Consider the following 15905-nt stretch of genomic DNA (forward strand, 5'->3'; position numbering starts at 1 on the left):
TTAAATCCTAAAAATAAACAAGGTTACAAAGACAGTTTTTGTGGAAACACAAACTCAAAATCGGCCCCCAAAGTGGCAGGTTTCAACATTTTCAGAAAGAACATCAGAATGAAATTCTATGAAAGGCAAAAGACAGAGAAGAATGGAGAAAGAAGGTAGACAGATCTTGTGTTGTGCCCCTGCGTTCAGCAGACCAAACGATAGTTGAAGTTAGATGTGAAAAACATTTCTATTTTAAAAAATTCCTTTAATTGAGAGCTCTAAAGCATAGGTGGGCAACATTTTTCTATTGAGTGCAGCGTAAAAAAAAATAGGAATGGGGGGCCGCATATATAACATATGTATATACAACTTAGAAAATATGCTAAATGTTTTGTAATTTACATGCATTTTGTATTAAATATTTATCTTTTTTAACACTACCAATTGATGAATTACAGCTATATTTAACAATTTCGGAAATTAATTTACGAATATTTTCATTAATATCGTTATTGCATTTTTACATCACAATAATTAATTACAACTATTTGGTTGTAATGTTGAACCTTATGTAAAATATTTAATTTTACACTTGTGCATAATGTTCCGGAACTTTGGTGTAACTAGCTTAGTAGTTTTTATCATTGTGACTGCTGTTAAATTATAGTCAGTAAGCATCGACATGTTCTTACCTTCTTTAATTAAAAAAAAAAAAATCCTGTAAACAGGAACGGAATATCCAATAATGTTTGGGATCAGTAGTGCCGCAGGCTCTGACAGGCTGTAGCACGGTGTGCCACAATCTGCCTAAGTGTCACCAGCTCCTGATTTTTCTTCAGGGTTGTCTCTCGAAGCTTTTCCCGCGTTTGGGTATAGCTGCAAGGCAGCGGAGGTTTCGATTCAGAGTTTTCCTTCTCCTACATGAGTAGCCAGCCAAGGCTAACGAGCCCCTCCTGCCCGAAGCTTACTGGTTTAGGCGCCAGTTGCTCGCCTTTGCTCCTTCCTCCTTCTCCTGTCAGTAGTAACGGTTCCGCCAGGCTCAGTAACTGAATCAAACGTGAATGGCCTTCATTAGTAACAAAGTCACAAATGTCCCTCAAGGAACAAAATAATTTCTTCCTTAAAAACATTTTTTTAATACTTTCTCAATATTTACCCTGCTGACACTACAGTGGAACCGAACATCAGAAAGTTTTGTTTACACATCTTCAAGTACTTCTCGGAACTGCCTGTGGTTAAGAATCCTACTTTTGAAAAGTTTGATCGCTACGATAATTGAATCAATAACGTGCTTGATATTCAATGCAGCTCTGTGTAAACTTTCCCATGTAGAGTTTATAGTTGGAATATTGTTCTTTAATTTATTTTTTTTAAAACTGTTTTACTCAGTCAAAGCACGAGCTCCATCAGTTGTTACACTTGCCACCTTTTACAAGCCAACCCAACACTTTTAACACATCTAATTGGTAGCATTAAATGAATGAAATTGAGACAATTATTTTGATTTGATCTCTGCCATCTCTCATAGAGAGCAAATGTTAAAATTCTTCCAGTAGTGGGATTATATGTAATCTATATCTAGCATTGCTTTTATCAAAATAAATTTTGTAATCGTTTTGTGGCATATATTGAAATACACGCTAAAAATGCATCTTCAATTTTAGAGAAGAAAAATTTTATTTTCATTCATAATATATTTCATCGATAAACTGTATACTTCTTACTCTTATAAGTGGCGTAGTTATTGTGGAGGAGGAGGGGGAGAATTTGAAAATCCCCCAGGGCCCCTACATCAGGGCCCCCCCAAATGAGGGTTTTTTAAATAAAAAATTAAATATTAAGCAAAAATGCAGCCCCCAAAGAAGTCAAGCCATTCAGGCTTCCAAACGATGAAAAATATTCCTAGCTACGCCCCTGACTCTTAGTAAGAAAAGCGCAAGTCAAAGTTAAAAGTTAAATAATGAGAAACATTCTCGGGAGTTGAGCATTTCGTTAGTAATAAGCTTGATTGAAAGATAATACACTGTTCAGAAAGACATCTTATAGCGTGCCTAGTGGTTTCCGTCAGATGTGTCCACTGTACGATGGTACAACACTGTTGTGTATTTATGTTTCTTGTTCTGTGTTGTGAACTGATCTGCTCTAGTGTGTCAAAATGTCATGGTGTCCAGGTCAGCTTGTGTGTGTGTGTCTACTGTGTTATTGTAAACTGTTTTGTCATTCTTGTTCAATAAAGCCTAGCATCAAGACATGTCTTTCTGTAGTATTTTATTGGACAAATGACCGTTCTGGTGTAAGAAAGTAGACGCTAGAATCTCAGTCCTCTTAAAAAAGCATTTGCAGGCGCTTCTCGAGAGGAAAATGTGAAATGTCCTGCTTAGAAAATGAGATGAATTGTAAAATGTTTTAAAAGTTTTGGTCATCACCCAATGTAATAATTTATATTTGAAACAACAGTAATATCATGTTCACTTGACCAATACTCAAATATGGATTATAACTACACTACAACCAACCGTTTTTGTTGTTGAAGCACTTTTCACAGAGTTACAACATATAAGCAGAATTGTTACTGATAAAAATGTATACTTGCGAAACCCGACTATATATTGAAATGCTATTGACTAATTGTGATATACACATAGCTTTGTATCAAACGCGGATGAAACGATTTTATCAGATGTAACAGTACGGGACTCCTATGACATACAAATTAGCATAACGGTAATTTATAAGACATATAAGGTAAAGAAAGAAGTAACTAGATCCATGCGAGCTATGTTTGTCAGTTAAACATTAACAAAATATATGCGAGCTATGTTTGTCAGTTAAACATTAACAAAATATATGCAAGCTATGTTTGTCAGTTAAACATTAACAAAATATATGCAAGCTTTGTTTGTTAGTTAAACATTAACAAAATATATGCAAGCTTTGTTTGTTAATTAAACATTAACAAAATATATGCGAGCTATGTTTGTCAGTTAAACATTAACAAAATCTATGCGAGCTTTGTTTGTTAGTTAAACATTAACAAAATATATGCGAGCTATGTTTGTCAGTTAAACATTAACAAAATATATGCGAGCTATGTTTGTCAGTTAAACATTAACAAAATATATGCGAACTATGTTTGTCAGTTAAACATTAACAAAATATATGCGAGCTATGTTTGTCAGTTAAACATTAACAAAATATATGCAAGCTTTGTTTGTTAGTTAAACATTAACAAAATATATGCGAGCTTTGTTTGTTAGTTAAACATTAACAAAATATATGCAAGCTATGTTTGTCAGTTAAACATTAACAAAATATATGCAAGCTATGTTTGTCAGTTAAACATTAACAAAATATATGCAAGCTTTGTTTGTTAGTTAAACATTAACAAAATCTATGCGAGCTTTGTTTGTTAGTTAAACATTAACAAAATATATGCGAGCTATGTTTGTCAGTTAAACATTAACAAAATCTATGCGAGCTTTGTTTGTTAGTTAAACATTAACAAAATATATGCGAGCTATGTTTGTCAGTTAAACATTAACAAAATCTATGCGAGCTTTGTTTGTTAGTTAAACATTAACAAAATATATGCAAGCTATGTTTGTCAGTTAAACATTAACAAAATATATGCAAGCTATGTTTGTCAGTTAAACATTAACAAAATATATGCAAGCTTTGTTTGTTAGTTAAACATTAACAAAATATATGCGAGCTTTGTTTGTTAGTTAAACATTAACAAAATATATGCGAGCTATGTTTGTCAGTTAAACATTAACAAAATATATGCGAGCTTTGTTTGCTAGTTAAACATTAATTTAAAAAAAATGAAAATGTCTAGAAAATCGTAAGTCTCCTTGACTTTAAAATTGTGTCTCCACTCTTCGTGTGACGACCCTGTGAGAGTGGCACCCGAGGCAAGATACCCCCCCCCCTCATTACATCTCTGCTGATGACTGCATTTTGCATTAGAAACGGGAGGCAACTTAATATAAAAATATAGTATGTAACATCTTTTATTTTAATAAGTAATTTTTCTTCGCACACATTTTGTAAGTTATCCACAAATATATGTCCCCACCTTGAAGGTTATACACTATGTCAGATGTGAATGTGGTAATATGTCAGATGTGAATGTGGTAATATGTCAGTAAGAAAGGAAGGGGGGTTAAGAAGCAATAACACGCGGCACCCCCCTCCCTCAACGCAATCTCCATAACTGCTAAGAAATGACCCCCCCCCCCCCAACACCATTTTTGTTTCTTCGAGGATGAGGTAGATTGATTTAATGAAAACATTTATCTCTGCTTTTTTTTTTTTTTGTTTTTGTTTTTGTTTTACTAAAGATTGAATTTTACATCAGAATGATGGAGGGGCAAAATGGGATAAGGTATAAGTATATCATCCTCATCCTTTCTTTGCGTTCCTCATGGAACATAGAGCCTTAGTAAAAACACGCCACTCTCTCATGTTTCTTGCTAATTTATTTTAATTGCTTTCTTGTTCCTTGAAAAGATAAGATATCCCACATATTTAGATTAAGGCTTTGAGTATCGCCGCCGAAAAAATAAATTAATCGATAAATAATATTCAATAAAATTCAAGCATAAATTTGGGACTATAACTCACAATTTATGCTTGAATTTTATTGAATATTATTTATCGATTAATTTATTTTTTCGGCGGCGCTACTCAAAGCCTTAATCTATATATGTAGGGTATCTAATCTTTTCAAGGAACAAATCGGTTTTATTTGCAATGTATTAAGGGCCTATAAATTCATATTAGAATATTTTTCAACATTATTCAAACGGTCCTTTATAATAGAATGAATAATGAGCTTTGGGATCAGGAGAATGCGTTTCTGAAGTGAAAAGTGCAAGGTTAGTTCTAGTCCCAAATTTATTTACCTAGAAAAATAAATATCTGATTGAGTAACGGTTGAAAAAAGGCGACTAGGAAAAAATTATCTGGATTTAGATCTCCTCTCAATTGTGACTCTTATACTGAAAAATTTCGTTTGAATTATAACTTTTCTAAAGCAGTCTTTCTGAAAATAATTAAGATAAATTCATGTTAAATTACATAAACTCTGTCTGGAAAATGGAGAGGCGGTAGAGTGAAACTGATTAATCCTTGCTCCTTTTTATAATTTCTGCAAATGATTGCATTTGGCATTAAAGAATAGGGGTGGGGCGACCCGATATATGAATTTGATTTATAGCATATATACATTATATTAGTGACAGATTATTTTTATTTTGTAATTTCTTACCTATAATACAAAAGGAAAAAAAAAAGGTTTGTCCGATGGGCGGAAGGTGATTGCATGTATCGCCCCTCCCACCTGGTACAACCCTTTTTCATTTTATATTTACCAATCATAAAATTTGAGATTAGAGTGTGGTGCGACATAATATACAATGGGTTCACATATCAATACGTAGTTTATATTATATATTCTACTAATTTTGTTGACATGCTATAATTTCTACATAAAAATAGGACCGCCCACCCCACTCAAGGGGCCGAAATACCAGAAGGGGAGCGAAATTATACAAAATTTATATATTGGTTCAACTAATTTTCTATACAATCTATGATTTCTCCATAAAAGTAGTGCAGCCCCCCCCCCCACACACACACACTCAAAGGGTTTAGGTGAGAAGGACAGTAGAGGTATTCGCTCCCTTCTACTTTACCTCACCCCAATCGGCCAACAAGGGAACGACATAATATAAAGATCGGTTAAGATACCAATTAGAAGTTTTAATCATTTAGATATTTAATTGATTATGTAAGCAAGCTGTCATTTCTTCAAATAAATGAACCAACCCCCCACTCGAAAGTTTAAGGGGGGGGCGGCCCCGACCCCACTATATCTGCTAACATTACTAAAGGGGGAGGGGCGAAATAATTTAAAAAATAGGTTGAAATATAAATAATTAATAAATATAATTAACATAAGTAATAAATTCGTATACAAATTGTGTGAATTCTATACAAAAATTCGAAAGGGAGGGGGTGTCGGCCGAGAGGGAGGGCGATCGCCCATACCGCCCCCCCCCCCTGGATCCGCCAGTGATTATTAGATTGTTTTTACAAAAATTGTATTATTTTTACATTGATATTTGACCCCTCCCGTCAAGGCTTAGATTTATATCGGGAGAGTGGCGACTACACGTATAGCTGATGATTGAATTTGAAGAAGAGTGAAGGGTAAGAGAATATGAAGTGGACTTCAAATAGCAAGTCATTATAGAGGGTTTGAAGTTAGTTTGAACATACTAGGTACAAAAATAAATGTTTTCAACGTGAACATGAATTCAATTTTTTTGTTGTTAAGCTATGAGAACGCTTTAAGACAAGTTGATCCACGAATATGTTTGCCCTACTGGGACTCTACTCTTGAAAGTCAACTTAATAACCCTCTTGAATCATCAGTATGGTCAGCTGAATATTTTGGAACAGCCAGAGGTCCAGTGAGAAAAGGACCATTTGCAAACTGGAGACTTCCAGATGGGACCCAGCTGATTAGGAATGTAGGAGTAGACGGTGATTTACTAAACAATCAAATTATTGATGACATTCTTTCAAGACGCAGGTATGTACTCAACCATTTCTCAGTCTCTAAATATATTAGGGGTGCACCGATAGTAGCTTCGGCTCCGGCCGAATATACGACCTTTTGTTACTATTCGGCTATATTCGGCTCCAGCCTAATATCACTGAAGGAGAGTTAGCCGAATAGTCAAAAGTACACATCGTAACTATTAAATATGCATAAAGTGGACCTCGTTCCATTAATATCTGATATAGAATGTATTAACGTTTATATTTAAAACATAATAATGTGCTTAAAAATAGGGCCTTTATAAATATGCACCAAACATTTTTAATTATGAAGACATGGAGTGTTAATTTAAATAACAAGGTTACAAAGACTCAAAATCGGCCCCCGAAGTGGTCCACTCAGGCAGGTAAAAAGGCAGGTTTCAATATTTTTAGAAAGTATATCAGAATGAAATTCTATCAAATGCAAATGACAGAGAAGAATGGAGAAAGAATGTTGATAGATTTTGTGTGGTGCCCCAACGGTTCAGCAGACCAAGGGATAGGTGAAAGTGAATGTGAATTTAGATGTAAACCTGGCTAAACTGATGTCTTATAAGGAGTATCAAATTTATATAATCATTTTGTAAAGGTTCAATTTCTTATTCAAAGCCTAAAAAAAATTTCCGTAAAAAAAATAAATTCCTTTAGTTTAGTGTACCATGGTGATGGTATGCCTCTGCAGTTCACGCGATAATATGAAAAACGACTAATCAATTGTTGTTTTAAATTATGTTCCACTTATATGCATACTAAATAGATTTTTCTCCTTACAACAAAAGTAAACATGTAGTAGTTAGTATGAGAGAACTTACTTAACTTAGCAATACAGATGTAAAAAAAAATATTTTGGCAAAAATTATATAACCGTTTGTATAAATTTGTTGAAATATGATATTGCGCGCCTTACTAAAAAGCCTCCCGTGTTTGCTACTATTAATAGTGAATAGTTGTAAAATGGGTGTATATTTATGATAAAGTTGTTAGCATAATTGATTTTAAAAATTAGATTTTTCGCTTTCAGAAAATAAAAAAGTAGCCGTTGCATCAGAACTTTGAATGGTCTAAAATATTATGATGTCGGATTTTCACTATCTTTTTTAGTTTACGAGATCTAAACGGGACGGACGGACGGGCTGACGGACAGACGACACAAAACTAATAGCGTCTTTACCCTTTCGGGGGCCGCTTAAAATGAAACTTTACATTATGAATGAGCTTTACATACAGAGCAGCAATGGCTGGTACATTTTTTTCATTTTGTCTTGACATTTGAGTGGGTTAATTAAAATGCTACATTCCTTGACTACGTCACGCGGACCAGACGTCTGTCTAGCTGAGCGGGTATATCTCAAAAGGTAGAGATGAACAACTCCCACCCTTTTTGTATTTGTTAATTCAATCACATTGAGTTCCTTGATAGACAGGTGACGACATGTCCAATAAGACGGACGTAGGTTTAATGTCACCATATATATCTCGTAGTAAATTTTTATAACGGAGGGGAGGGGCTGGATTTCAAGCCACACATCTACACAGATAACAAGGGTCAAGATGAGTAACTCACACCCGTTTTTATTTGTTTAGTCCATCACAGTCAGTTCATTGATAAACAGGTGAATACAAGTCAAATAAGATGGACAGTATGTACTCTATAAAGGTCACGCGAGAGAACAAAGTTTGTTTACTTGGTAGCTAATCTTAATTAGGGGCTGGACTTCAAGCCACACCTATACAGGGGTAACTGGACAATGAGTTTGCTAATTTGGACGAAAATCTTAATCACGTGGCTGAACTACAGGCCACAACTCTGCACGAAAGCCGAGTTCGCTTACTTGGATATAAATCTCAATTAGTAAATTGTACTAAAGATCGCACACCTAAACGAGTGACGTTTTACACAGAGCACAAATCGATGTCATAGCCCAGTTAGCCAGTAACTAATTATTTGTAGAAAAAAAGTAAAAGGCTCAGATTTGTGTATATTAGCGTAGCCTATCATGAAAGGAAGTACTAAACACTCCCTACTCCTTTTTTTTTTTTATTTTGTCCTTGTCATAATTATATTACTTTACCTAACGTGTTAACTTGAATATTACTCCTACAGTTCAGTGTCTTGATTTGATAACGATATTCTGAATAATTGGAGAGTGTCCAGTAACTCCTCGTTATTTTGTTGTTGTGTTTACTTACGATGCTTACCTAGGTACTGTGTATCAGGCCCTGATGACTTCTTCACACCTGACACCCATAGGCTGAATAGCGTGCCCTTTTGGTACAGAAACCACGATCCAATCAGTAATCCTAATAATTAAGGAATATGTTTCTTTTATATTATGCACAATAATATAAAACAAAGATGTGTGTGTGTGTGTGTACAATAATATAAGAAAAAATGTGCATATTGGTGTGTGTGTGCAATAATATAAAACAAAGTTGTGCATGTGTGTGTATGTGTATTTTTTGCCTTGTATAAAAACCTTTAGAAAGAAAGCTAATTTCGTTGTTTAATTATATCGACATATTATATAACGGAATACCTTACAGTAAAGTTTAAAATCACAGAAAAGACATTGATCCAAAGCGCCACAATTAGATCTAGCAAATAAAACAAAAACTATGCTGGAGTGTTAAGAAACTCTTGACCTCTGTAACTAGTGTACTGGTATAATAGATTTACATGCTTAACTGACCAGGCCAATGTGTATATTTTTTTTTAAACTGACCAATCAACACTATTGCGTATGCCCAAGGAAAAAAAACGCGTAATGGTCTACACCATTACTATACACCCTACTCTAGGACTACATGAGTAGGCCGACTACGTCTATCTGACCTAGACACTGAGATTAGTTTATTCATTTTTTGGGGGTACGGAGGATGTGGATGAGTTTTTTTTCCTATATTTGTTTTTTTTTCCTAATGCTCTGAGATCTATACAACTGTAGGTTTAAAGATAGATCTCAATAATTGACCAGACTACACATTTAATCTATGCTTCGGTATCATCTAAGGTATAATTGATGTTCCAGCTGTTAATAAAATATCGTATGCCGCAAATGAGTTAATCTACAACAATAAATATTGACCTACAGTACTTTAGATTCCAACTATTAACTAACAGCTATTATGAGTATTAAGCCATTGAAGCCGGAACCAGAAGCGGTCCTTGGACTTTCAATGACAAGCTTGATGACCAGTTGTTGGTCTGAGATTCAGGAACACATACATGCCAGATTGCCCTCTACCTTTGTAAGGTTTACATTAGTAAATATTTAAATATATATTTACACATTTTACAGTAACACACCCTCCACAGTTGGTGGACTCGTACATACACACACACTTATGTTACGCAGATTAGTTTGTGATAGGACTATCAGTTTATAAATATTGTTAAGCCTTAATTCATCAATCAGTAACAGAGTTTAAAGCAGTAAGGTAAATAAAAGGATAAAAAATATTACGAATGTAGGTATATTATTTAACAACTTTGCAAAATGCAAGCTATTAACAAGACATATAGGTATCCTGGTCCGGCCGAAAAACATATTTTACAATCCGCCATATCCGGCTCCGGCCGAATATCAAAAAGTTTTTCCAGTGCATAGATAGATAGATGTAGATAGACAAATATATATATATAGATAGATTGATAAATTGATTGGATGATAGATTGATAGATTGATAGATTGAGATAGATAGATTGATTAATTGATTGTTTGATTAAGGAAGATAGATTGATTGATTAATTGATATAGATAGATAGATTGTTTGATTGATTGATTAATTGATTAATACTGTTTGATTAATATAGATAAATAGATCGATAGATTGACTGATTGATTGATGCATATAGATAGATAGATAGATAGATAGATAGATAGATAGATAGATAGATAGATAGATAGATAGATAGATAGATAGATAGATAGATAGATAGATAGATAGATAGATAGATACGTAGGTAGGTAGATAGATAGATAGATAAACAAATAAATAGATAGATAAATAGATAAATAGATAGATAGATAGATAGATAGATAGATAGATAGATAGATAGATAGATAGATAGATAGATAGATAGATAGACCGATAAAAAGTTGTACAAATTACTCAGGTACGAAGAAATCACATCAATAGAAGAATCTGGCCAACAGTACAGTATATTATACAATCGGGGTTACGTTCACATGTATGTCGGCGGAATGATGGCATCGTTGAGAATGTCGACATATGATCCGATTTTCTTTATGCACCATGCGTTTATCGATTACATCTTTGAAAGGTTTAGAGCCAGACTTAGAAGTCTTGGGGTTGACCCGACTGTGTACCCAAAATGGGTAAGTAATATTCATATCATTGTTACTTCTAAAGATACTTTGCTAAACAAATGTTTAGGATAGAAAGTAAAAGTTTACTAGATAGAAAAAGAGAAAGAGATTTATTGGCAATCCGAAATAATAGAGAATTGTATGTACACACTTGGATTTGATAAGATACTTTAAAAAACTTAAAAACTATACTGTATAAAAGCAAACTTTTCTTTACTCTGCGAAACCCATAATAATGTCATCAAACTTCTAGCTGCCAATGTTTTACCTTTTCTGGAACAATTCGAAATCTTAGTCTTCGTCGAGATTCGAACACATGTTCGGAAGCCGAGCGCTTAACCAACCAGCAACCGCACCTCCAAAGCTGATGCAGATGAGATGTAATATCCAATATGAAATATAATGTTTAGACCCACAGATAGTTCGTCAATACTGTATAGTTAATAGTCTCCTCAAGAAGCAATGCTTTTATTATAGTAAACGACAAAGCGAACTATTTGAAAACAATTCCTTGCGATGACAAAAACGAACCTTCTTGTCCAGCAGAAGATCTGCATACTCACTCTTTAACTCATTTTTTAAAAAAATAAAATTGATTATCATCTAAATCACCAAATAATTTTTCAAAGTTCTTCCGGAAATGTCTCCGCAATATGCGCTTCCTAGGGAGCTCAATGGTTGGAATTTTCAAGTGATTAATTTTTTTCTTTCTAAGTAGAGACATGCCTATTTCATGCATCTGTCTTACTATTTGCTTTATCTGTTAAAATCAATGCAATAATTTTCTAAAAGAATTTGATTCTTTTTGAAGCTTTAAATTCCGGTGTACGCTATAGATCTACGAGTGGTATTTTCAGTTGTAATAATCCAAGAGTTCCTCTTTTGAGCTTTTAGTAGAAATAATTCACGCAAGAATTACATGCTTCCTCCTCGTGCCGTCGTCGCACCGGTCGCCTAAAGGTAAAACAATAAATAACAAAATACTGTACTGATGTACCTATGATGGTTTGTTTGTCCAATCCATTGTAAAGTATTTAGGCGCGTAGCTATGCAACTGAAATAGAGATAGGCATGTTCGCGAGTGGCTGTTATGGCGACGCCGTTTTGGCCCCGCCGTTTTGGCGCGAAGGTCTTTTTGGCGCGAGTCGTTTTGGCGACGGGACGTTTTGGCGCGAAATACATTATGTACGTTTATTGTATTGTTTCTTTTAAAAGAATTTTCATATCTATGTTTTGCATGAGTGTTTGTGTTAAGACATATTTTTCACGTACTAAATGTAAATGTGTGTTTGTTTTTCACATCATTTTCTTTAATAAACATTTTGGCTTGTGTATGTGTGTTTATTAAGAGGCACACTTTTATTTTCAAAAAAGTTTTTTAAGATATTACTTTAAAATTAAAAACAAAAATCGCATGAGAGAGGGGAGGGGTGGAGGAAAGAGTATATACAAGGAGTGAAAGGTGAGCAGAAGAGGGGGGGGCGGGATAGGTGTCACATGTAATGACCATTCCTAAGGAGATGATCGCCAGACGCATGACGCCAACGACCAGTGCTCCGTGCTGGTCTTGTCTTCATTTTTTTAACTCTACCTGCGTCAATGCGAGATGTGTCACCCAAATCACCCCTACCCAATTTCTCAAAATATATCTGTTCACGTTAGAGTTTGTACTGACCACATTCCGTGTCTTGATCTTTACTATGTGTGGAGTTATTGTCGTCATTCAGCGTAATAGAGCTTTAGATGTTAACATGGTTTTTGTTATATTAAAGTGTGACACTTAGCTAGTTCGTATATTACACTAATGTCAAATAAAAAAAAATCTTTTGGAAAGAAATCCAAAGATGTCATCCAGGCCTATATTCACGAAATAAGCAAAACCTTTATGATTAAAAAATAATAATTCGCTGAACGGTGTTAGAATTCATACTATACATACAATATTATGGTAGAGTGAAATAAACATTGTTATAAAAGCTACGTGCTTATAAAATTATCGTCAAATGATATCTCGCGCCAAAACGTCCCGTCGCCAAAACGGCTCGCGCCAAAACGTCCCGTCGCCAAAACGGCGGCGCCAAAACGTCAAGTACCGGCAAATTATTACATGTATTTACATTTTTAGGGAAACGGCACTTTACATGAACCCAACGCTCCCATCAACATTTTCAATTACACTGTGAAAGACGGCTACAGTGAACTGTTTGCCAGCTATGCTGAGTACGAGCCTGTCCCATTTTGTACGATCTCATCAATTTCATGTGGACCAGGGTTAGTATTAAGGAATGTTACATGAAACACAGAACTGTCAATGAATGGATTGACATCTCCTAGTTTGTAGGATTTATTTGGAACTTCTTTTTAAGTTAAAGCGTGACACACATATTAACTTTACTCCTTAATACTAAATACAATAATATTCACCTTCACCTAGGCCTTAGTCTTTGGAACCTTTGAAGCACCACACAAGAGCTGTTGATTTGGTTAGAATTTTTTTAATGACAAGCCTGTCTTTTTTTTATTTACAAAGCTTATCTGTCTGTCTGTCTCATTGTCTATTTGTCTGGTTAAAAGTTTGCAAACGTTATTTTTTCGATACCTAATCTCGGATCAAGCTGAAAGTTTGTACATATATTTCTTTTACCTGACAACATGCTATACAATTTTTAAAAAAATATTTTATTTGACTGCATTTGAAAAAATATCATAGATAAAAGAAGTAAGCTAAATTTAATTGTAAGATGACTAAATATTCAAAAAAAAAATCGTTCAAATCAAAGTTTTCACTTTGTGGCCAAATCTTGATTTTTTCATAATGACATTCATAAACTGATTTTTTTTTTTTATTAAAAATTATTACTGACGTTTTGAATACACAAGAACTTATGAATACAAATAAGAATGAAAACACACAAATGAATTTCTAGATGTTATGGTATTTTAATTTTAGTAAATGTTAAAATTGGTGAAAAAAAATTGGATTACCATCATCAGATCATGCTCAGTCTATTGTTTCTCATTACTCTCTAAAACTTTACTGTTCACTAAATGTTTAATGAATATTACTATCTCGATTCAAGTTTTATAGTTTTTCAAAAATTGTGAAATAGCATTGATTCATGATGAGATAATTTCTAAAGACAATGTATACAATTTTATCGTAGCCATATTATCTGAATTGAAATAAAGCTGCATTTTTTGCTTATATTGTTTATAAACAGAATAGTGTATGGTGTACTTTTTTTTTTTGCATAATTAATTTATTCCATTTTTCTTTATAATTCTATCAAAAGATCACTAGTTTGCAATGTTAAAACGGGGCACTGTATTCCCACCATAAGACAACGAACAACATCAAAAAGAGATACTGTGGAAAGTTTTGATAATGTGGGTGTCTTCAAGCCCAAGTTACCCTACGCTCAATCCACCCTGATCGACTACTGTTGCGATGAGTCATGTGATGTAAGCAACTGGATTATGATCCCTGTTAGGGTTGTCAAAACGAGGTTACCTACACAAAGAAAGTACAGTAGCTACCCTGCCAGGGGCGGATTAGTTAACGGCTGTCTGGATATATATTCACTTAAAAATGTTCAAACTCTAATGACGTAAGTTGTTTGTTTTTTCTCTATGTTTGATAAGTCACACCTCATTTAATATATTTGATCAACGCATGCAATTGCAGCGAATACAAATTTTTAAAATCTTAACTAACACTAGGCGGAACAAATTTAAATTTAGAACAATATTCCAAAGTTGAGCTTCAAGAAAGAGCTTGGCTTTACTTACAAATGTAACATCGAAATTCAAATAAAAGAAGGTTACAAAGACAGACAGTTTGTGTCTTTCACACAAACTCAAAATCGTCTCCCGAAGTGGTCCACCTGGAGTATATATATTTATAGCTTTTATATAGCGCTACTTTCATGCTTATAGCATGCTCAGAGCGCTTTGGTCCAATCTCATTTGTGGACTAGTGGGGGTTGGGGGGAAGGGGGTATCTAGGAGTTGGTTTTCCGTGCTGCCTTTAGGCGCTCAGTAAACACAACTCTGCCCGAGTCGGGTGTCGAACCAAGATTCGAATACGGGACTTCCAGTTCCAAGTTCTTTACCCCTCAGCCACTTATATTTAAAAAAAAATAATTATTAACCTTATCCATAGATTCAAAATTAATAATATTGTTATAACCCTATTGGCGGCGAAAAAGGGTTAACTATAGGCTCAGCTGACACACACGTGAATCACTCAGGTCAGCGGGGCCTTGGACAAGGGACAGTACTACGATTACACGATTACACGCAAATATGACCAATGTTATGGTCATGTGATCGAAAGCCTGCGTGTACGAGTGACAGTGTGTAGGAAAGCGGCAGTTCAAGACCGGAGAGCGTCGAGACCGGGACTGTTAGTCGGCCATGAAGTCGGTCCTGGTGGAGTCCTTAGGTGTTGATGTACAAGTCCAGAAAGAGAGACAGTAGAGTTTTGTACGGTGATGTACAGAGTGACATTTTAGTTGTTGATGTGTTTGATGCCAATTTCTAGTATTGGCTGTTATCTACTTATTCACTCATTATTAAAGTACCCGATATTGTGGAGCTCTTGTTGTCAAGTTCTTGATGTGTTGATGTGTTGTGTTGTGTTTAGCAGTGTTTACGGAAGGCCTGATTAGGAGAGAGAATCGTAACAATATGTTACATTGTAATAAAGATAAACTAAAAAAAGATTTATTCTTCTAACAAAATTAGATAAATTTGCAACACGAAAAAATAATTCTTGACCTACATTAAGCTAATATACAATACAATATCTCGATTGTCATTTGTCATACAAACTAGAAATAGATCTAAGCCTAGATTGCCCTAGATCTAGAAATAAATCTAACTCTAAGTCTAGATCTAGAGTTAGATCTAAGTCTATATCTAGATCTAGAAATAGATATAGAATATTGATGTAGAATATACTATATCTAGACTAGAACT

General features: G+C 34.4%; 1 protein-coding gene across 3 annotated transcripts in view; it reads left to right on the top strand.

Moving 5' to 3' along the window:
* LOC106065178 (uncharacterized) overlaps window positions 1–15905 on the top strand; it is a 41559-nt gene that overhangs the window by 20728 nt on the left and 4926 nt on the right. For all 3 annotated transcript variants that reach the window (XM_056040713.1, XM_056040712.1, XM_056040715.1), the window contains exons 5-8: window positions 6326–6583; window positions 10712–10934; window positions 13051–13196; window positions 14219–14533. In XM_056040713.1, coding sequence (XP_055896688.1) covers window positions 6326–6583; window positions 10712–10934; window positions 13051–13196; window positions 14219–14533 — 942 coding nt within the window. The remainder of the gene's footprint in view (window positions 1–6325; window positions 6584–10711; window positions 10935–13050; window positions 13197–14218; window positions 14534–15905) is intronic.

Source organism: Biomphalaria glabrata, chromosome 9, assembly GCF_947242115.1.
Source record: "Biomphalaria glabrata chromosome 9, xgBioGlab47.1, whole genome shotgun sequence".
In the NCBI taxonomy this organism is placed as follows: Eukaryota; Metazoa; Mollusca; class Gastropoda; family Planorbidae; genus Biomphalaria; species Biomphalaria glabrata.